The sequence below is a fragment of the Bos indicus x Bos taurus genome, chromosome 14 (genome assembly GCF_003369695.1).
Source record: "Bos indicus x Bos taurus breed Angus x Brahman F1 hybrid chromosome 14, Bos_hybrid_MaternalHap_v2.0, whole genome shotgun sequence".
NCBI classification, from domain to species: Eukaryota; Metazoa; Chordata; class Mammalia; order Artiodactyla; family Bovidae; genus Bos; species Bos indicus x Bos taurus.
Window position 1 is genome coordinate 40,453,755 of NC_040089.1, and position 24,094 is coordinate 40,477,848.

The following is a 24,094-nucleotide window of genomic DNA, read 5'->3' on the forward strand; positions in this document are numbered from 1 at the left end:
CTGAGCACCGAAGAATTGATGCTTTTGAACTGTGGTGTTGGAGAAGACTCTTGAGAGTCCCTTGGACTGCAAGGAGATCCAACCAGTCCATTCTGAAGGAGATCAGCCCTGGGATTTCTTTGGAAGGACTGATGCTAAAGTTGAAACTCCAGTACTTTGGCCACCTCATGCGAAGAGTTGACTCATTGGAAAACACTCTGATGCTGGGAGGGATTGGGGGCAGGAGGACAAGGGGACGACAGAGGATGAGATGGCTGGATGGCATCACTGACTCGATGGACATGAGTCTGAGTGAACTCTGGGAGTTGATGATGGACAGGGAGGCCTGGCGTGCTGAGATTCATGGGGTCGCAAAGAATCAGACACGACTGAGCGACTGATCTGATCTCTGATTGATGATGGAATTCCAGGCTGCATGGCTGACTTACGGCAGATATTTATAACTTTTCAAAACACACTTGGAAGCCTCTGAGTGGAATGGTCCTGCTGAGACAAGTCCATGGGCCTTCCTTATGTAACTCATTAAAGGAAATATGTGAGTAACCAGAGCTGCAGTGGAAGGCAGAGGGGTAAATAAGGACCAGCTTCAGAATCAAATTGGTTATCTTGAAAATATGTCACTTCACCCTTGCAATACCTCATAACTTTCGGTTATTCGTAAATTTAATTATCATGCTTTTGATTCCACTTCTCAATCCAAAGATTGAGGTGTTTTTAAATAGACTGAACTTCAGTTTCCTAAGTTTTTTTTGGAGATATTTAACCTTTTCCTTTTCAGCATTTCTAAGAAATGTTTCATTGATCATATATGGTCTTAAACCATCACAGAATCTGCCCGCATTTCCTTTTCGCTCCTTATTTTATACTTGAATACCCTAGTGGTAAAGAAACCATCTGCCAATACAGGAGACATAAGAGACACGGGTTCTATCTCTGGGTTGGGAAGGTCTCCTGGAGAAGGAAATGGCAGCCCACTCCAGTATTATTTCTCGCCTGGGAAAACTCATGGACAGAGGAGCCTGGCAGGCTACAGTCCTTGGGGTTGCAAAGAGTTGAACACAACTGAAGTGACTTAGCAAGCCCACGTGCACCCATTTTCTAGTTTCTACTCTGAAATGTTGAACAAAACTAAAGTCAAGAATTTGTGGATACAGTTTTTCCAAGGATCACTGTCAAGAATTTCATTTTTTAAAAAATGTATTTATTGATATTTATTTTGGCTGGATTGGATCTTAGTTGTGGTTAGTGAGACTTCTGAGTTGGATATGTGGGATCTAGTTCCCCCATGAGGGATGGAACCTGAGCCCTCTGCATTGAGTCTTACCCACTGGACCACCAGAGAAGTCCCCAGGAGTTCCATTGTTAATAGAAAGACCCCTAAACTCCTCCTTCACTGTGGGGTTGAAAAGAGAAAGTAAACATTGTTGAGGAGAAAAAGGATTTAGCCTTGGAAAAATTTTGTTTCTCTCCGTATGTCTGGTTTGACCTCGGGAAAAGGAGTAAATGTTATTGTTTTCAGACGTCAAATAATCTGTGGGTTTTGAATTTTCTATCCATGTGTGGAATCAACATATGCAGGAAAGGGAAGAATAGGAGACTGAATATTTAATTTTTTAAAATAAAACTGATGAGACAGCAAATGATATTCAATCCTATTAAAGAGACTAAGCACAGACCTTAACAAAAAAAATCCTTACATTCCTTGCATTGGGATTGTGTGATATGGTTCCACAATTCAGGGAGATTGGAAATTACAGAACATCTGCAATGAAATTGGTTTTCTGTGGAAAACTGATGAATCACTTACTGCCAATGACTAGAAGGAAAAGCACTTGTTTATGCCCTTATGTAATGAATTTTTATGAGGTGAAGTTTGCTGTTTATAAAAAAAATACACTTTAAGCTGCTGTAGATGTAAAATAATAGAATTCAAAATTCGGAGCAATGCATTACTGCAAAGACAGTCACTAGCAGAATATTATCTGCTTACAAAACACCAAAACAGGGCTATTACTTCTATAATGGAATTAAAAAAAAAATCTCATCTACCCAGTTGGATTCTAGAAGAAAAAGTATTTAAAGAGACATAGCTGAAATTGACAGCTCCAAAATTGCATGCATTTTCAAAGAAAAGTTATTAATTCTCTTATTGTGCTCCTGAATTCCAACTGTTTTCCCTCAAAGCAAGAATACCACAGAATATTTTAAATTAAAAATGGTACTCCTAAGATTCACCACAAAGACAAACTGGGGGTGCTGGCTTCTCTATGGTGTTACAGAAATGCATGTAGAAATCTTCTCACAATAATACCATTAGTTGTTCAGCTCCATGCTTGTGAAAAGCTTCATGATCAAACCCCAAAGTCTCCTGCCTTCTTCAAACACTGAGCATTTGCAACGTGCCAGTCACTGTTTTTGGCTGCAGTGTCACAAAATAATGAGCAAGATACAGTCTCTATCTTCACAGCCTATTTTGAAATTTGAGAGAGTCATCTGACTGAAATTGAGGACTATTCTGGTCGCTTTGAGAAGGGGCACTAAGAAATATTGCATACAATATTAGATGGGGGCTTTCCTGGTGGCTCAGATGGTAAATAACCTGCCCACAATGCAAGAGATCTGGGTTCAGTTCCTGGTTTCGAAGATCCCCTGGAGGAGGACATAGCAACCTACTCCAGTATTCCTGCCTGGAAAATCCCATGGACAGAGGAGCCTGGTGGGCTACAGTCCATGGGGGGTCTCAAAGAGTCGGACATGACTGAGTGACTTCCACTTCTCGCTCTCAAAGAATTTATCTGCCTTTTGTATTTGGTCTGGAGCTAAGCATTTTTAAAGCAATTAACTAGAATTTCCATGAGTGGAAAACAATTGTATTTTAGAATTTTGTTGACTAAAAAGGCACTCTTACAAATTGATAGGGGTTTGAAAGAAAAGAGGCTGTTAGGAAAAGATGCTATTTCCTGAGTGCTTAGGGAATATGTTTACCAGGGAACCATCCTTGACACCTTACAAGACGGCAAAGCCTCTGAGTCTGCTAATTCAGGACTGTGACTGTTTAGATAAAGTATCAGCTGCAGTTCATTTGTATTATTGGCAACCAGATCATAAAAATATCTTAGAAATGCAGGATTTCTGTGTCCACATTTGGAAGGAATACAAAATCCTGGGTCAGACTCTGTCTTGACTCTTAGTTGAGGATATATGGTCACCTTACAAGCTTAGGTGAATTGCTAATATATTTATGTCATTTGTCTTGATCTGCTGTACTAGTTCTAGATATTTTAAAGTAACTAAACCACTTTCATTTACAACTACGTTACATGTATTTATAAGTATCATACAAATACTTTTGGAAAAGGGTCTGGGGAACTTTTTACCTTTTTGTTGCCTACATATTTCTAAGTGGTTGAAAAAAATGTATATGCTATGAGTCAGAGGTTTAATATGTAATTTAAAATGCATGAAATAATTCAGACTGTTTTAAGGGTTGCAGGCAGTTGGCCATAAAAAAAAAGACACACTTTATTTATTGTAATGCAAAAATAGGTACTCTAAGGTTTTTAGGATCTTATATCTCCTAAATTCATATTGTTCAAGGATTTGTTTACAAGCTGTGCAGATGTTTACCTTTGAATTGAACTGAAGCGAAGCTGGCCAGGAGATTTTAAAGAAATAAGTAACTTGTTTTGTTGTGATTAAAAAGTATTACATGCTCCTTGTAGAAAATATAGGAATACAGAAAAGTATTAAAAAAAAAAAGCAAAACTGAATTACTTAGACACTGATTGTAAGATATATGTGCATGTTTATCTTAAAATTGAGAACATATTGTACTTTATATCCTTTCATTTTAATAGTATATTGTATGTATGTTCCCGTTATAAAATTATTTGTGTATATTTTTACATAAACTTTTTTCCATGGTATTTATAACACTGACTTATTAAACAGCTATACCATTTTACTCATTTCCTTATTTTTGAACATTTGTGTTATTATTATAAATAGTGCTATATTGAACATCATTTCAATAAATCTACATCTAAAATCTTATTGTTTCCTTGAGACAGATTCTTAAGGTCAGTGGTACAAACATGTCCACATCCATTTGATTTTAAATTCAGCTTTACTTCAGTAGATTTATGTTTTATTGGTTTGTGGATTTCAGCAGTGGCATGACCCAAAACCTGTTAATGTGAAGTTACTTTACTGCTAATGAGAAGGAAAGAGTACTACCCATTGAATATTGTACACTTGGATTTCCTGGCTTTAGGAGTGACTTGGTTTAACCTCATTTGACTTGTTTTAATTGCCAGAATAACAATTCGAAGACAGGTTTCCATGAAGGCCCTTGCTCAAAATGGTGCTTCCTTTTTTTAAAATGACATTCTAAAAACCGTAAAATTTGTTTTTTTAAAAATTGAGAAAAAATAAGAGATGACCTGCAAACATAAAAGCCTATTCTCTCTTGTTACATGATTTACATACTCTTTGAAGGAAAAAAAAATACACTCGAAATACTTGCCAACTTACTGGTGGCGATGCATATAAAATTTACTCTACACACTAATTTTAGCTGCAGAGAACCATGGAGCATCAGTTCTATAGACAATATGGCCTACTGGCTTGGCTAAAAAGTCTGTTTGGAATTGTTCTGCTGCTGAAAATATCTTTTCTTAATAGAGTAACACTTCATTTAGGGAGTGCTGTTAGGAAAAACAGCTTTTTAAAAAGCAAATGTTCCAAATGAATCAAGTTTTTGCTTTGAGTACCAACACATTTTGAAGGCTTCCTCAAATAAAACAATGCTAATGTCACTGCCTCCTTAATCAAATGATACAGATTATATGGTAGTTTTTATTGATGATCTAAGGTCATTTTAAGCCACAATTTTGCCATTGTTGTCATTTAGTCTCTAAGTCATGTCCTACTCTTTTGTAACCCCACGGACTGTAGCCCGCCAGGCTCCTCTGTCCATGAGATTTCCCAGGCATGCATACTGGAGTGGGTTGCCATTTCCTTCTCCATGGGATATTTGCAACCATGGATCAAACCTGCATGTCCTGCATTAGCAAGCAGGTTCTTTATCACTGAGTCACCTGGGAAGCTCCAAGCCAAAATTACTATTCAGTTATTCTTCAAAGTCCATGGGTCCACTCTAAATATTACCAGATTAGTTTTTAAGGTTTTTTTTCCCCATTGATATCAAGTTTTCTATTATTTCTTGTAATTGTAAACAGGCTTGCATTTTACCAGTGTCCTCTGTCTCGCATCTCTTAGTTTTCACCTGGTGGTGAAAGTTCACAGAAATATAGTTAAAAGAAAGCAGCCTCTAAATGGGGATTCAAGGAACCACCCCATAGGTAGAACTTTGGTGCATGAAATCTATCAACATCTATTTTAGTTTCTCATGGTTTTGCTGGTTTCCATGTCTGTGACCATTTCAGAGAGTGATGCTGTTAATGTACCACAAGCCTAATAGAAATTGTAACAATTGTGGCTTGTTATTTGCTGTAGACTTTGAACTTGTTTTCTTGCTTTTACTCATAACTCTACACACATCAGTCATTGTGATCCTTTAAAAGAATGTGTTTGATGCCATTTCTTGGTTTAAAGTCTTCTGGTGGTTTCCTCATACATAGAATGTGTGTGTGAAAGTCAGTTGTGTCCGACTCTTTATGATCCCACAGACTGTAGCCTGCCAGGCTCCTCTGTCCATGTAATTCTGCAGGCAAGAATATTGGTGTGAGTTGCCATTCCCTTCTTCAGGTAATCTTCCCAAACCAGGGATAGAACCCAGGTCTCCCATATTGCAGGCAGATCCTTTACTGTCTGAGCCACCAGAAAAACCACATACTTGGAATAAACTCAGGTACTTTTTCACCGTGGCCTGCATGGGCTGGCCCGTATCCCCTCATCTCATTGCCTCATGTCCCAGTCTTGCTCGCTCTGATTTCTTGCTTTCTCAGAACAGGTGATGGATGCTCATCTGAGACCTGGGACACTTGCCATTTTCTCATCCTGGCATCCCTCCTCTGCTTGGCTTTCTCTCTCTTTTCATTCAGATCTCTTTAAACTTCAGCTTCTCAGAGAGGACTTCCAGGAGCATGTAATTCGATACAGCATCCCTTTTCACTCTCCATTCTCTTAGTTTATTTTTCTCAGAGTATTCTAACATCTGAAACGATCTTACATGTGTTTATTGTCTATCACCCCTCCAAGAATGTAAACTCCATGAAAGCCAAGGTTTTGTTTTATTCACGAATGCATCCGAGTACCGAAGAATGCCTGTAAGGCCTCGAGAAATAATTTTTGAAAGAATGATACGCTATTTAATTCCCCATTACAGTCTTAGTGGAGTCGCTTAGTTGTGTCTGACTCTGTGACCCCACGGACTGTAGCCCACCAGGCTCCTCCGTCCATGGGCTTTTCCAGACAAGAGTACTGGAGTGGGTTGCCATTTCCTTCTCCAGAGGATCTTCCCGACCCAGGGATCAAACCCAGGTCTCCCGCATTTCAGGCAGACGCTTTACCGTCTGAGCCACCAGGGAAGCCTCAGTTACAGGCTTAAGAGGTCAACATTACTAAATGTCCATCTCATAGGTTGGGTAAATTGATTAGAACTCAGGGAAGTTAAATAAACTTGTCCAAACCCCACGGACACTAAGTACTGAAGGCAGGGAGCTGGGAATGAAGGAACAGGTCATGGCTTGTGTTCACCTGGACTGATGTCTTTTAAATACGGTCACTGAAGCCAGTTGGACACACTAAACACACAAGGAGCAAACCTGACTTGAGAACAAGGTGCACGGGAGGGAGAAGAACAATGTTAGTGTAGAAGTTATTTTCCCAAAGGAGGACACTCAGGGCTGAATATTGGGTTCTGAATGCTAAAGTGGAAACAGATACGACCCAGTAGTCATGAACTTGGAGCCCTGCAGCCATTGGGGAGTGGGAACAGAAGCACCAGCGTTCAACCAAGTCCCCTGGCAGCCCTGGGGCAGCAGGGACTAGGTGGCATCTGGGCCTGTCATTGCAGCTTGGCCAGCAGGCCTGTCTCTGGGGTGAGGTGAAGCTCCCTTAGGTGGCACTCAATGTTCACGTCACCCACTGATGAGAAGCTGCACACCAGCTGCCCTCAGTGTGCTCTTTGCCAAGAATCCTTACAAGCAGGAAAAACAAATGTGGAAAACTATGAAGAAAAAGGATGGAGAGACAGGGTCAGGTGTGATACCCAGCTGGCCCTTCCTTTAGGAATGGCTTTGCAGCCCAGCTGTGGGGGTAGGGTGGGGGGGATGGACCAGGGCAGCAGGCTGCCTCAGGAACAGAGCTGCCAGGCCTGAGGTCGTGCCCTCCTGAGTGGCCACCGCCAGCATCTGACAGGTGGAGGTCAAAAGCCTGACTGCTTTGGCTCCACCTAGGACATCCAGGCCTTCAAAATGCTCCAGAGCTCTCCTCTGGGTTGGACAAGTTTCCTTCAGCTTATTCCTGCTTCTTCACCATTTGCTTTCACAGGCATGGATTCCCTAATGAGTATCTTGTACTTCAAACCCTTTCCCACCACAGAACCCAATCTGTGATAGGTTTCGCCACTGGCTCACAAGATGACTGTCTTGGTACCCTGGAACATGCGGCAGGGTCTGACTATCCAGTGATGGGCAGAAGAGCTATAGGCTCTGACCTCATGGGGGGATATCACTTAGCGGGGGCGGCAGATATTAAATTTAAAAATATATATTTTGTACTAAGTGCCATGAGGGTCTATAGCAAGTATCCGCCCGCATCCATAATACTGACAACTGTTAGCATGCGTGTTGTGTTTTCATGTTAAAATTATGACAATGTGGGCACCTGCTCAGAAACTATCAAAATCACACTGTAAAAAAATTGTTGGTAGAACAAAATCTTGTTGACCTTATTTCATCCTTTCAAATCCGCAATCTAAGATGACCATTCAGTTGCTAACGTACTTGCCAGACTAGGTCACTGGTAAAATTAGGGGCCGGTGTAGATTTCCAGGATAGAAGCAAACGGAGACTGGTCAAGATCACTTCTCCCCCGCCCAGTGGCCACCATGCTCCTAACTAGCCCCTGTGGTCACCTGCTTCCTGTCCTGTATTAGGTTCCTGGGGTGTTTGTGATGGAGCATCATCCAGCTGAGGGACTGGGAACAGTATTTCTCCATCATGGTTTAGGAATGTGCACACAATTTCAGGCTGACCAGACTGTGGGCTCCTGGTGTCAGACTACTAGGCAAGAAGCTCTTTGGCCAGTGGGATCAGGAAGCTGGTAGGATGAAAGTCTTGAGCCTCTGGTGGCTGTCATTAGCTCTGAGAATGAAGCAGACAGAACCCCTTAAAAGCTGGCTTCAGAGAAAAGCTTACAATTACAATCGGGACATTGGGACTGAAGGTTTCAAACAACAGGTCTTACTCTTGTTATTGTATAATTTTCTGGTGTCATTTCTGAAAATAAATGTACAATCAGCCCAGAGTCTCCATAATCTTTTATTTTTAGTCTCACTCTTTCCAGGAAGTGGCAGAATGAAGGCACATTCTTAGTGGTCATTTGTTAAAAAAAAAAAAACCACCAAAAACTGTCCATTATTCTTGACGTTAAAAATTAAACACAATGATTAAAAAAAAATAGCATGTTACCATTTATATCACATATTTAGGATCATGTGGTTTCCAGGGCGAGTAGAATGTAGTTGTGCCTGGGAAGGAACAGAAGGCAGTGGCTGAGAAGCACGTGTCCTCATAAAACATATCTAAGTAGTACACTCAGGATGACTCATGCTAAGGATTTAGACATAATACAGTTCTTCTAGGAGGAACAACTTTAGTTTCTAAGGGACACTCACTTCTGCCATCTCAATGCCCGATTTCAAGGGTTGCAGGCTATGGACTTCTGTGCCACACTTAGGACAAGTGAAGGACATGTCAAATAAGAAGCTACTCTTCACGCAGTAGTAACAAAAGACATGCTCGCAGCCAACGGTGTGAGGCATGGTGGGCCACTCCCCACACAGAGAACACTGTCTGCCACTGGTTGCCAGCGTGCTGTTGCTGCCTGGGGCTCCCGTCAGTGGGACACACCATGAAGAGAGCTTGGCTCTCAACTTCTGGACGTTGATTAGTGGGAGGAGAAAAATTAGAAACTCGGCAAAGCCGTGCCAGAGGAGTTCCCTATTCATATACTCAAAGCCCACTTCTCGGACACTTTGGGGCTTGTGAAAGACAGAATGGATGCCCAGGAGACGTTCGGTCAAAGTTGCAAACTTGCCCCTTTGGAGGAAGATCAAGAAATTAATCAACCCGCCTAACTTCAGAAGTCCGACCACCAGATTCATGCACTGCTTGGCTTTCCTGAAGGATGCGATGTGACGGTTCCGAAACAAATCGTAGCATCGTTCTTCTAACCACTTGCCGCCAATCGTACAGACAGCGTACCAGAGCTTCTGATTTCTGCTCGGTGGCTGGTAGCTCAGGTTTGGGGAAAGATCATTCTGGTACTGAATATTCAACACTGACTGTCCCACTGTGGCATTTTTAGAGTAGATGGTGAATCTCCACAAGAAAAGCCACAAGAATGCTTTCACCTCTGGTTCAAAGCGGGCTAACAGCCCTGGCTTAAATCCATGAAAGCACTGAGTAAACTGGGACCAAACGAGCTGCTCCAGGGCCTTGTTTAGTTCAAGTGCATCCAACTGGCTGATTCTTAGCACTCTGTTAGTCCGCTCTGCGTTCTCGTCTCCGGAAGCCATGCCTTCTCTGAAGGTCTCTAGGAAGAAGTACAATCAGAAACCATCACTGACGGAGCAGTTTCTCAGAGCTACCTAAAATGCTGTCTCCTGGGCTACAATCCTCATTTTGCCCCAAAACTTAACTCCCTCCCCTCCAACACAAAAAGAAAACATCATCGAACAGTCCCGATCTTGTACTGTCTTCCCAACTTAGAGCTGGAAAACTGTGACACACAGGTGACAACGGACAGAGACAGGAATCCTGTGAAACCCTTGCCTCGCGCTAGCCAAGAGCTGTAGGGAAGGAAACGGGTCAGGACAGAGTCGCCCTTCTTTTTTTATCCGTTCATGACCCTATCCCCTCCCAGCCTTTTCTCATTCTGGCTGCTCTGAGCTCCCCACTGGATGACGTCTACTGTTCGTCTTCCCTTTTGCCTCCTTCAGTGCCTGTCCCACACTGCGGTACTTTGAAAACACAAGCCTTCCCAAGTTGACCCCCAAGGCTGCTTTCCTCATGCTTCACCCTCTAGTTATAAAGTGCTCCCTTCTCTTGTTCACTACTGGACATTTGTTGTCTTTCCCTTCACCTGGAACAATCTGCTCCTATTCTCTAACTGGAAAACTCACATTGCCTGGAAACCTCATAGACAGAGGAGTCTGGTGGGCCATAGTCCATGGGGTTGCAAAAGAGGCGGAAGTGACTTAGTGACTAAACAACTAAGTTTTTAAGTACTAGCTTAGGGACCACTTCTTCTAATTTAGTTGCCTCTCTAGCTGTTTCTTTAGCTCTCTGTCCTTCCTCTTTCATGATTTTATGTCCCTACTGTATATAAACTACTTTGCAATTGTCGATTTCCTCCACTGGATGATAAACCCTGTAGCAAAGACTCAGTCTTTTTACAGTTGATTCTAAGCAAATAGCCCAGTTCTTGGTTTAGAGAATGCTTCCCACAAATTCAAGATGAGTGGAACAAGAAACAGGATGAAAGTCTGGAGTGGGTGAGTGGTAGAAAATACAAATTCCTACCCAATAACCTTTCAAACGATTTTCAGTTACCACATCTTGACTGCTGATCGCCACATCTTTCAACATATTTTTGTTGCTCACCAGCTTTTCCCCAAGCAATGTGTCAGAAGCCTGTGATAAAATGGGAGAACACAGTCTCAACCCTTGTGGAGATCATAATCAAGTGACTGGGAAGAGGGAGGAAGCAAGAGTGTACTGCTGCTGCTGCTGCTAAGTCACTTCAGTCATGTCCGACTCTGTGCGACCCCATAGACGGCAGCCCACTAGGCTCCTCTGTCCCTGGGATTCTCCAGGCAAGAACACTGGAGTGGGTTGCCATTTCCTTCTCCAATGCATGAAAGTGAAAAGTGAAAGTAAAGTCACTAAGTCTTGCCTGACTCTTAGCAACCCCATGGACTGCAGCCTACCAGGGTCCTCCTCCATCCATGGGATTTTCCAGGCAAGAGGACTGGAGTGGGTTGCCATTGCCTTCTCCGAGTGTACTGCAGAAAATAATAAATAGGCAATTACAAGATGTGAAAGGTGATGTGCAAGGGGAACGTAAGAACATCGTGCTTACAACTAGAAGGTCCAAGAAGGCTTCACGGAAGAGGCAAGATCTTCTGAAGGTAGCCACCTGAAGGATCGGCAATGTCAGGAGGGTAAATATAGGTAAGAAAACCACTCCTACAGAGGGAACAGCGGGTGCTGAGGATGGGAGGAGCCAGGACAAAAGATCAGGCTGGAAAGGTAAGACTGATGGTAAAAGCTGACTTTGAGGAGGCTACATTTTATCAAGAAGGTAATGGGGAGACACCACATAGCTGTAAGGAAAGAACTGATCAACTCTGCATTTTAAACAGCGTGTTCTAGCCACATGGAGAATGGATTAGAGGCTGAAAGACTGGAGGCAGAGAGACCAATTAAGATGATTAACATGATTTAGTGAGAAACTAATGATGGTCTAAATTAGAAGGGTATCAGTGGGGATGGAGAAAAATAGGTACCTTTGAAAGCTTTGAGGTGGAAGGATGGACACGACTCAGTGAGAAGTAAGCCAAGAATAACTGACTTGAGTAATGGTGTGGATGGTAGTCCAATTCTCTGAAATAGGAAACATATGCAGAGATATAGGTTTGAAGGGAAAGATAATAAATCTGGGCAGTTTTAGAGAGCTGAGGCTCCTATGAGACAGCTAAGTGGAAAAGCTCAGTAGGAAGTTCTGAGGATATATGGGAGAGATATTTGGGGAGGAGATTTTGTGTGAGCCCCTCCGATGGGACTGATCTATTTTAAATCTACTTGATCTATTTAAATGCTAAGATCAGGAAGACAGTCGTCTAAAGATAGGTCGGTCCTGCCCATTCACAGCACATCCAACTTTCTTTGTACAATATAATCTTATTCCCCTGGTTTCCTTCTCCAGTCACTGTAGCGTTTCATGGGTCATGATCACTGCCATCACCAACCTTTGACCTTTCAAAGCTTTCTCTGCTGGGGTCTGTGTATCACGGTCCTGTTGTCTCTCTGTGCTTGTAGTCTAGTGGCCTTCACACCTGAGCATTAATCACCATCACATGCAGGACTTGTTAGACTGTGCCCCTCAGTTCCAGAGTTTCTGATGTCCTCTGGAATGGGCACCAATAATTTGCATTTCTAGCAAGTTCCCTGGTGATGTTGCGAATGACTGGGCTAGTCCATTTCCAGGCAAAACTCCAGTACTTTGGCCACCTGATGCAAAGAGCCAACTCACTGAAAAAGACCCTGATGTATTTAAGAAACATAATTAAGAAAAAAAGAAAAAAAAAACACAACTAAAACAGTATTTAAAAAAACCTCATAGGCAAATCAAAATCTGTAAAATTATTTGTTCAGATTTACCAAATCATCTCTTACTTCACTGACCCCAGGATAAAGTTCAGACTTCTTAGATTCTAGCCCAATTCTGTGTCCTTCTTTTTAACCATATAACCAGTTATTCACTGAAGAGTTTATTTTACTTCTAAAAGACTTTTTTGTTGTGGACAATTTTTTAAAGTCTTTATTGAGTTCGTTACATTATTGCTTCTGTTTTATGTTCTGGTTGTTTTGTTTTTTTTTTTTTGGCTGAGAGGCCTGTGGGATCTTAGCTTCGTGACCAGGGATGGAACTGCACTCCCTGGGCTGGATGACAGCAAAGGTTTAACCACTAGACGACCAGGAAAAACCAAAGAAATTTTAACTGACTCTCTTTTGGTCCTGCCTCTATGCCTTTTCTCACGTACTTGGAACACTTACCTTCTCTACCATCTCCTCCTGCCACCCTCAAGTACACTGCAATCCTATTTCAACATTCTGCTTCACAATTCTCTCCCCAATTCCCACTGTCACTATTTTTAACTATCACAGCAACTGTCTGTGCCATGTGCTTGAGTCCTCACTCTAGTTGTCTGAATACACCTTTCCCTAACTTAACCATAAACTAGTCAAGGGAAACTACCTCATAGCTGCTTCTCAAGGTACCTGCCATCCACAGAGACTGATACCTAACTCACTTTTCCTCATGCAAAATTCTATAATCATTCAGGATAGGTGAAATTATGGTATATACAATTCCTCTACTGTGAGTCTGGACAACTCGTCATGTTTCCCAGGTTTTGTATCCTGTGGTCAACAAGACAAAGGAAGTTCTCTTATTTGTCAAAGTACTCTTGAAAAGCTCAGGCTGTACTGGACATCAACTTCAACACTTCAGCCTTCTCCCGTCACCCCATCCCTGCCCCCAGTACTGAACCGGATGGATTGGTAATTTTTTTCAGTTGCGTGCTCAGTTTCTGAGTAGTGTTCAACTCTTTGTGAGCCCACAGATTCCCATCAGGCTCTTCTGTGGAATTTTCCAGGCAAGAATACTAGAGTGGGCTGCCATTTCCTTCTTCGTTTCAGTTGCGTAGCAGATGAAATTTATGGCATGTGTTAAGGGCGCCAGTTGTGCCAACTTATGTATCTTCAGATGTTAGAGTCACAATCAGTTCTTGGTAATCTTTACAGAACTTACTGCAAAGATGCGCCAGCTGTAGTAGTTGCTCAGTAAAGGTCTGTTGAACTCATATGTGGTGGAGTGAGTAGTTTGGTAGTGAATCAATGTTCAGATTGAACACTGCTGATAAACTGGAGTCTGAGGGCAGCTCTCTCTTCTCAGGTTCCTTACTTGTATACAGGAAGAAACTGGTCAGAGAGACTGGCTTCTGACAGGAGTCACTAATCTCAAATCCCTCATTTCTGGAGGAATCATACTTAAGTACAGTTAGTAAAGACAGGAATTTTTAATGGCTGCCAGGAAGGAAGACTTAACACACTCTCTAACCAATCCAATATTTAACAATCCTTATCATCAGAAAATTCTCTTATACCTTCTGTTACAGTTTAACTTTTTTTTTTTCTTTCCTCTTCTTCACCCCAGGCCTGGCTTCGGTGAAGATTAAGAACAGTTGGGCCCGATCTCTCTACAGAAGACTCTTTACTAGAGCAAAAGACTATTATTAAACTGTTCTTCCAGGAGAATAATTTGTTTCTTTTTTTTTGTTTTGTTTTAGGTTTCAGTATCCAACATGTTAGTCATTTCTGTGACTTCTTTTCATTGTAAACACAGAACAGGCATTGTCTATTACCCATCACAGTGTGTTAAAGTAGGAGCATAGCCTTCCTACTGCTCTGTCATCCTGTTCAGGCGACTGGGACAGAGTAGAAAGACTAGGTTTAAAATCAGATAGACTCGGGCTCCAGCTCCAGCTTGGTCTCTTGGCTGCTAAGTCATCTCAAAAAAATCATTAGCAGTAGATTCTTCCAAGAGTTGGAAATGAATGGCTACCTGGCTACCTCAAGATGTTGCTGAGATTAAAGCAGACAATGTTGTGTAAGTGGTTTGGAAACAGGCAGGCAGTACATTATTGCTACTTTGGCTAGGGATGAGCTTTAGAAGAAAAAGACTTGGCTGATTTTGCCAAATCTCATTTCAAAAGACTGAAATCTTCATTATTACTCATCTAATGCTTCAAGCTGGGCTGGAAGAAGCACAAGCTGGAATCAAGATTGCCGGGAGAAATATCAGTAACCTCAGATATGCAGATGACACCGCCCTTATGGCAGAAAGTGAAGAAGAACTAAAAAGCCTCTTGATGAAAGTGAAAGTGGAGAGTGAAAAAGTTGGCTTAAAGCTCAACACTCAGAAAACGAAGATCATCGCATCCGGTCCCATCACTTCATGGGAAATAGATGGGGAAACAGTGTCAGACTTTATTTTGGGGGGCTCCAAAATGACTGCAGATGGTGATTGCAGCCATGAAATTAAAAGACGCTTACTCCTTGGAAGGAAAGTTATGACCAACCTAGACAACATATTAAAAAGCAGAGACATTACTTTGCCAACAAAGGTCCGTTTAGTCAAGGCTATGGTTTTTCCAGTAGTCATGTATGGATGTGAGAGTTGGACTGTGAAGAAAGCTGCGAGCCAAAGAATTGATGCTTTTGAACTGTGGTGTTGGAGAAGACTCTTGAGAGTCCCTTGGACTGCAAGGAGATCCAACCAGTCCATTCTAGAGGAGATCAGTCCTGGGTGTTCTTTGGAAGCAATGATGCTGAAGCTGAAACTCCAGTACTTTGGCCACCTCATGCGAAGAGCTGACTCATTGGAAAAGACTCTGATGCTGGGAGGGATTGGGGGCAGGAGGAGAAGGGGAAGACAGAGGATGAGATGGCTGGATGGCATCATCGACTCAATGGACGTGAGTTTGGGTGAACTCCGGGAGCTGGTGATGGACAGGGAGGCCTGGCGTGCTGCAATTCATGGGGTCGCAGAGTCGGACACGACTGAGCGACTGAACTGAACTGAATGCCTCAACCAACCTGTGGTAAAAGGATTCCCACCCCCGTCCCTCCAGGAAATACTGCTACACCATTAAAATATAAATTCTGGCAGTTACACAGTGAACATTATGTCACTGTGAGGTGGGCATGTGTGGGGGTCATCCACATGGCTCTGCCTGTTTATCCGGAAGCAAAGAAACCTCTCCAGAATGCACACTGAGAGCATCTAACTCGAGTGTGCTTCACCAAACAGGGCCTGGTACAGGCAGTCTGAGAAAAGCATCCAACCTTGGTTTACCATCAACATGCTCCGTTCAGTTCCTCCTCCTCTCCCCTCCTCTTTCTAGCAGGTACAGTTATTCTAGGATATTGGCTTTAGAGAAGGGCACTGCTCAGGAGTAGAAGAAACTGATGAGATCAAGTAACTACAAGTTTAATTCATCTGATTATGGAACTTCTTCCCTCCACTGCTGGACAATAACATTTGGCTGAAGTAGGTGTAGGACACAGAAAAAAATGCCATAAGTGCCTTTAGATCACATAAAGTTATTCTCAATCTAATGGAAGAAGATTGGTTTTCAGTGAATTCTAAATCTGACAGATTGCTACTCAATTTAATATTTACTGAGTGCCCACAAAATGCCTGGCATTCTCTTACATTTCAGGGGTTCAATCCAAATAGTTAACTCTTAGTTAACTTCCTTTTAGTAAGGCATTTCTAAAGAAATAGGACGTTACAATAATCAAGACTAGCCACTGATCTGTGAAGAAAAGAATGGATCTCAAAATACGAAAACACTATGAAGGATCACAAAACTCCCTGGGGCAGAAAAGAGAAAACTTGGATTTAATACCATACAAAGTGCAGAAATATGCAATCACTGACCCCAGCCATGGTCCACCTGGGAAACACGGGGAGATGGGTTTCAATGGGAGCTGCATCCTTATGAATCCCCACTAACATGGTTGCACTTGTTCGGAAGTAAAGAAAGAAGTTGTCTGCTATGACCAGAGCAGAATGGCTTGGCAGGAGAGACTGGCTGAAGAGTTGCTGCCGCTGCTTTAACCCCCTGCAAAAAAGACTCCGTTTTAAGGAAATTGGTTTTGTAGCCATGAGTAATCACTGAACAGAAGGGACTTAACAGGACATAAATTTTAAAAGATTAACCTGATTGCAGAGTTTAAGAAAAGGAAAACTGCAATTCTGAAGGACCAGTTCCAGCAGTTGGCCCCCAACCTTTCTGGCACAAAGGACCAGTTATGCAGAAGAGCTTTTCCACGGATGGGAGTGGGGATGGTTCAGGGGGCAATGCAAATGATGGGGAAGGACGAGGAGCAGCGGCAGATGCAGCCTCACTGTTCACCCCTCCGCTCACCTCCTGCTGTGTGGCTGGGTTCCTAACAGGCCGCAGACTGGTACCAGTTGGTGGCCCAGGGGTTGGGGACTCCTGAGTCACACGACTCCTGTGACCATTCAAGGACCTTAACTGAGGTGTTGATTAATAACGTTCTGAACAAGTCTTAGTAAGTTGACCTGCTTCACTGACAACTATGAAAATTAGAAAGATTACAGTATCCTCATGTTTTTGAATCAAAAATCTCCAACTCTTCTGGAAACTAGTGCTTTCCTGACTCTGCTACACTTATTGCTATCCAAGGCCTACTACTGGTCGGTCTACTTCTACTTTCAAAAATTTAAATATTAAAAATTGTATTATTATTGGTTCTTGTAGGTTGGTATTTAGTTTCACAAAAGCAGCTCAAACGTAAATGGTTTAAAAAAATACAAACTAATTTTTTTTTTAAAGTTGGGATTGTTTTGAATTGAAACAAATACCATCAGATTTAATTCAAATTGATTTTTCCAGAAACACAAAATCTGGTGATGCTTTTTCCTGCTCTGCAATGACATCTCCTTCTTTTAATGCACAATCCTATCAATCTCTCCCTCTCCATCCCCCGTTTCCCTGACTATACTAAGATTCTGAAAAGCTAACCCAGGGAAAACATTTATGGTCATGCAAAAAGACTTATAAAAACAATTAAAAGTAAAATTGGCACTAAATAACTTCACATTCAGTGAAGGATACTACTATGTTAAGGACATGTGAAGAAGATGCTTAAGGCAAAATCAAGACCAGATAAAAAGTATAGCATCTACGAGGGTTACTGTGATTAACTTGTCACATAAATATGTTTAAGACAAAATGATTGAGCACTATAAAACTATTAAAAAGGTCTCCTGCTGACATTTTATCACTAGACATGTCACACTGCTTTTCTTTCATAGGGGAAAAACAACTGAAAATTCGTTTACTGAGAGCAGCGATATATAACCTTATCCCTTAAATAACTCATGCTTTCCTTTTAAGCTTTTCATTCCCCAAATAAAACTTTGTCATCTATATTGCATTCCAAAACGAAGGACTTTTTATCTCAGTACAGTGGGAAGAATTTCTCAGGACGTCTTCCAGCGCTTTTATTGAGTATTGTACAAATTATGAATGAATATATTTTATTTAAAAACATGTTATTGACAGAAATCTATCAATAATAATGTGGGTATTGTCAAGGGCCTGTCAATATTAATGTAATTATGATTAAGGGCATAACATGGATTTTTAGCTATAATACCAAGTAACATCTCCGGCATTACTGCTATCAATAAACACATTATTATTGACCTGTTTCAAGATGCTCAGTACTAGATGTATTACCATTAGGCATGTTTGTCAATGCATACTGCTGACAAAAATTCTACATTTAAATTTACAGTCTTTGCAAACTTTGTCAGCAGAAACATGTGATTCCCAAGCAATCGCTAACGTTTCAAATCCATCCACACACTCTCTGCCAGGCTATTCTTTTCCAGACCCACAATCATCGACTGATTGTCAGTACAACAATGTTGCTGCCACACGGTCTTAAGGGTTCTGGTGATATAAATGGATGAGACCATTTCTGCCTTTTAGTTGTGCCTTTTTTTTAATCTTAAGTGGCATTTCACATTAGGAGGTTATACGAATAAAGTTCTACAACCTGAGATCTTAAGCTTTGAACCTCTACCCTACTATTTTATTTCCTTTGTGTAGTCAGATAGATTTACTGTCCATTGTATTGGAATCAATACTAATAAATGGGACATGCATCAAAGAGAGATTTTAACAGGACGTTGATTCCCAGAACGCACTGCAAAGATGAGCAAAAGAGGAAAAAACCTATGGCGGGGACCCATTAGACCCTTGTGACCTCTGGCACTGTGAACAGGCCTAGAAATCAACAACTGTAAGTTCAAATCCCACTTCTGCCATAGCCTTGCTAAGTGACATGTCACTGCTGTTTCGTTCATCTCGTTCATCAAATATAAACGAAGTCCTGATAGCTTATAGGTATCTGATGATATAAACCCCAACTGTGCTCATTTGGCAGAGAAGGCAATGGCACCCGACTCTGGTACTCTTTCCTGGAAAATCCCATGGGCGGAGGAGCCTGGTAGGCTGCAGTCCATAGGGTCGCTACAAGTCGGACACGACTGAGCGACTTCACTTTCACTTTTCACTTTCATGCATTGGAGAAGGAAATGGCAACCCACTCCAGTGTTCTTGCCTGGAGAATCCCAGGGACGGCGGAGCCTGTTGGGCTGCCGTCTATGGGGTTGCACAGAGTCAAACACGACTGAAGAGACTTAGCAGCAGCAGCAGCAGTGGGTATGTAACAGAATGTCTCTACAATGTATCTTAAGGATACACTTCCAAATAGCACATATTTTTCAAACACATGAACAACAGTAAGTTATTCTTTTATTTGGAGAGAATTGGGAATTCAACTCAAAGACTAAAATCTCCACCACTATAATCAGTCTTACACAATTGAGCACTTTACCTATTTCACTTACGATATATTTACTCAGGTATCTAGAAGTAACACAAACTTTTTTTTTTTAAACCTGGGGACGGAATCTCCCGTTACTTTGGCCTTTCTTCACAAATACATTTTAAGCATGGCACTCATCCTCTCAGAAAACTGATACTTCTGAGTCTTTGAGGGAGAAAGCACACTGTGGAAACAAAGAGCAAATGTCTGAGTGAACACAGGGCAGGAGACTTAAGCTGGTTCCGATTAGTTCTATATTCTGGTTCACCAACAGGCTGTGTGACTCTGGGCAAGTCATTTGACTACACTATACTCTTCAGCAGTTAAAAAAAAGTCTTATAAAAAGTCTACCTCTCTAGAATCATCATGGGAATTATTTTAGAAAACCCTGGAAGAGAAGATAAAAAGTAAAAGTACAGTCATTTCCAACTGTGGTAAGGGTTAATGTCAAACATGAGTAAGGAAAAGGCTAAAGAAAGTAGAGACATCAGAACAGTAGCACCCATGAGACAGACTCAATCCTCACAGAAAAAATACAGCGAAGCCTGACGGAAGACAAACCCAAACGATTTGGGAGTTTACAACTGTAGTAAACCTATACTACTTACTTCTTGGATATGGAGTGCTAATAAGCGACCACTACAGCTAAGTACCCTTTGCAAAAAAATCAAATATTAAATTATTTAATCCTTACAATGTTATGAAAGAGGTTCTTCTGGTATTTTGTTTTAAAGCAAGGAAATTGAAGCACAGGGAGATGACTTGCGTGAAATAACACAAGGAGGAATGGTGGGGCCATGCTCTACACCAGCCTCCTCTATGGACAGGTGACGGCAGACCTCAAAGATGAACATAAACCCCTTAGGATGTCACTGCAGGACATGCAGATGGGGCTCTTTAAGAGACTAAGTACGAAGTGATGAAGAGCACCGGTATGAACTTCAGCAAAAACTGCAATCCAAGGATGAACAAACAAAAGACATGGGAAACTTAAGAGAGCGACTAGACCTTCAAGTACTCTATAAATTTGGAGAAAGGTTTTAGGATCTAACTGCCTAAGAAGACAATTCTAAATGACTTCAAGATTATTGGAACACAGGTTTAATTGCACATTTTATGGAACACGAGAGAATATGAAAACAGCCACAAGGGAACAGAGGTATCAGCAACGGAAGAGGAGAAAGTACCACGGGATACATACTCTGAAGAAGGCACTAGATGTTTTCTTTACAGTTTCATGACACAGTCAATGTTATGTCCACTTTAAGAAGTCAAAAATTAAGAGGGGTCTGATAACGTGCTTAAGGTCAAGCTGGCGATTTAGTAAATGCTGGAAAAATGGTGGAACATACAAAAGGAAGTCAGTATAGATATTTGCTAAGCTTGGATCAAATTCAACATCACAGAACTCAAAACAAAATTTTTTCTCTCAAGATAATTCTGAAGACCAGACTGCCAGTCAAGCTCTCAGGACTGTAGATGGGAGAAGAAATTCAAGGAAGCTGGTAAAGTTTCCCACGTTGCCTGGAATTCACCTTACCTACTTTCCCTGCCTTTCCATGTGGTCAGAGAACCATTTGAAGAAACTGAATGTCAAAAATTAACCAAAGGAATATGGGGGTGAGAAAAGGAGGTGCAAACAAATATTATGAACACACGTAATATGGGAAGTAAAGGCAATGCTAACTCACATGACCCTGGAAAGGAACAGGTGTGCATAATCAAAATGGAATTACTCTAGAGCTCTTTTTTTTTTTTTTAAGGTTTTAATAGTTAAAAAGAAAGAAAAAATAATTTGGATGAAATTTTATCTCATGTTATTGACAAACAGGTAAAAAAGAAGAGCTCTGCAAAAAAAAAAAGGAAAATAGATAAAAAGCAATCTAGAAAAGGGCATTTTGATTCCAGAGATGAGAAAAGATGTGAGAAATTTAGAGTATACAATGGCAAGGCCTCTTGGGTGGCTCAAGTGGTAGAGAATCCACCTGCCAATGCAGGAGATGATCCCTGGGTTGAGAAGATCCCCTGGAGGAGGAAATAACAACCCACTCCAGTATTCTTGCCTGGAGAATCCCACAGAGGAGCCTGAAGGACCACAGCCCATGGGGTTGCAGGGAGTTGAGCACGACTTAGCAACTGAACACACACACACAGGGAAGGACAGAGGGTGCTAAACACCCTCTTCCCTGCTCCCATGTGCAGAAATTAGTGCCAGGATGACAGATGTGGGGCAAGTGGGACAGTCAGGGCTTTTCTCCTGAGGTTTCTTCCACATTCCAAAGGAACTGAAGAGGACCATGGAATGTGTGAAAATGCTGTCATTTCACAGCAAAGAGAAAAGAGAATGTCCAATGTGCTTCTAGGTTGTTCAACTCAGATAATAAAGTGAAGAAAGAGGCCAGTGACTCAGAGCAGAACTTCTGTCCATGAATAAAGACTGCTTTGTCTTGTGCTACAAGAACCAGAGCACGGTGGCGTGCAAAAGGCGAAGAAACTAAAAATTTACTTTATGCTTTAGGGAAAACGTGAGGCTAGGACTTGGAACTTTACTAGTAAAATGATGTTAGGTAAAACTGCTAACATCTTTAAGGTTCAACTGCCAAAAATGGAAAATATCTGCCCTCCCTCTTGCAAAGACTGCTATGAGCTTCAAAAATAAGCAAAAATTAAAAAGTAGGGGGAAAAGAGAAAAAGACTAACTGTGATCAAAAACAAAGTATTAAACTTAAAATCTGTATACAACCACAAAGGTTTGTGACTTTTGGTAATGAATTAACTGTGCACATATGCATTTTATTGTTTAAAAACCTGTAACAAATGAATGCAAGTTGAATACAAATGAACAATTAATTTACAAAACAAAATTATAAGGCTAGTAGGAAATATATTAAGTAGTCTAAGATACAAATTTAATTTTCTTAACAGGACTACTGTTTTTCAAGCAGAACAAAAAAGAATAAGTTGTTTTTGTAAAATACTGCTGAGGGTCAGCTTGCTTTGTCTCTCCTCTGCATGACTCCAGGGCACTTCTACAAGAATTCTTCCACAGAACAGTTTTAAAACCACAGACTGAGTGCTCCTCCTAATTTCTAAAAATGAGGAGAATAAGGCCAAGAGGCAGAGCTGGTCAGGAGTAGAAACTCAACTCTCTTGATTCAGTCTAGCATGTTCTTTGCTGTGTCCTCTTCTGTTTTTTCCCCCATTTCTAAGAAAAATAAAATAAGAGGTTCTTTTTCACTTGTATTGTCAATAAAGAATTCCTAACTCCACTCTTTCTTTTCTTCCAAATCTCCTTCTGACTCAAGACTATTCAACTTTAATGTTTCTGGATACAAGAAATGGATAATATGGGCAAGATGAGGGAGAAGATACAGTGACAAGAAAGAGTCGGTCATCCTGAAATATTCTGCCAAGGCTTAACTAAAGGTAAATCATTAGGGGAAGGCGTTCAGACTGTAAACTGGTGTGGATGGAACCTCAGCCTACCTATAATTTCTACTGTTCAGATATAGTGTTCCAGGGACATCAGAGAATAACAATACCATTAGATGTGAACAGTCTACAACTTAGTCTCATTCTTGAACAGCCCTTTCACTAAATCTAGTATTTTCGAAAAATGGGACCTAAAGATAATAAGTAAACAGTGAGTTTTAAGACCTCACAAGAAAAATGACTTTTATATTCTATTTGTCAGGTATCAATGTTAAATGTAACTCACTCATTGTAAGTTATTTTCTAAGAAAATTCTCAGTAGTTTTTTCTCCCCAAGAAAATTAAAATTGCTTTTAAGTTTACAGGCTTTTAAAAATATTGGAAACTTAAGCCTACTCAACTTTTTGGTACCAAACAGCGCTATACACGAACCATCAGATATTAAGAAAAGTTTGGACCCTCAGTAATTCTTAAGCCGTTCGAAAGGGTTAAATCTCACCACCACCAAGTGACAGGAAACGATTTCCAAGTATGTTCTAGAAAATTACTTCCCAGAACGCAAAGGAAGCTCAAATCTAGCTGTCCTTTTTTTTTCTAAGAATGCCATCCTAAGACTATTTTTAGGCGTTTAGGTTTGCTCCACTGCCTTTCCCAAAATCAGACTCTGCCTCTTCCAGGAAGACAGGAAGCCAATTAAACAGGGAAACAAGCAAAGGGCGACAATTACAAGGTCGTGAAACTCCACGCCCTCCCAGTTGTAAGCAAGACCGCAGGTCCACACTCCGACTCTCTCGGGCGACACTGACCTTAGGAGTCTGCGAAACGCCCCGCTCCGAGTAACTGTTTCTGAAACATCTCTGGGAAGCTTGGCTTTTCCAAGCCGAACCTGCGGTCCACAAGCTTCCGGAACTCGTGGGTTTGCGGAGTGACGCAGAACCCGGAAGTGCCTGGGAAAAAAAAAAAGTGGAACTAAACCAACGAGAACCACGCTTTAACGCTCAGCGAAACGCCGAACTCCGACGAGCCGAAGGGCCGAAGAGCCGACGAGCCGAAGGGCCGAAGAGGACACCCGCGCGCTGATTGGTCTGCTGGCCGTGGGGGAAATCCGCATCTGATTGGCAGGAAAGGCGCGAACCCGGCAGCCCGGGTCCTGGGGCCGCGCGTGGGGAGGCCACCGGGTCAAGGGGCCGCGGGGA

At 41.6% G+C, this 24,094-nt stretch overlaps 1 protein-coding gene across 4 annotated transcripts; it reads right to left on the reverse strand.

Annotated features, from left to right (window-relative positions):
* Positions 1-8,488: 8,488 nt before the first annotated feature.
* On the reverse strand, positions 8,489-23,872 carry PEX2 (peroxisomal biogenesis factor 2). Of its 4 annotated transcripts, none has more exons than XM_027561233.1 (3): positions 23,705-23,872; positions 10,773-10,883; positions 8,489-9,783 (listed from the first exon to the last, which is right to left on the reverse strand). In XM_027561233.1, exon 3 carries the CDS (start codon positions 9,764-9,766, stop codon positions 8,849-8,851), a length of 918 nt encoding a protein of 305 aa, XP_027417034.1. In that variant the 5' UTR covers positions 9,767-9,783; positions 10,773-10,883; positions 23,705-23,872; the 3' UTR covers positions 8,489-8,848. The 4 variants fall into 4 exon arrangements, with proteins under 4 accessions (XP_027417034.1, XP_027417033.1, XP_027417036.1 ...); XM_027561232.1 differs by lacking the exon at positions 10,773-10,883 and adding an exon at positions 11,759-11,855; XM_027561235.1 differs by lacking the exon at positions 10,773-10,883 and adding an exon at positions 16,480-16,663.
* Positions 23,873-24,094: the final 222 nt, after the last annotated feature.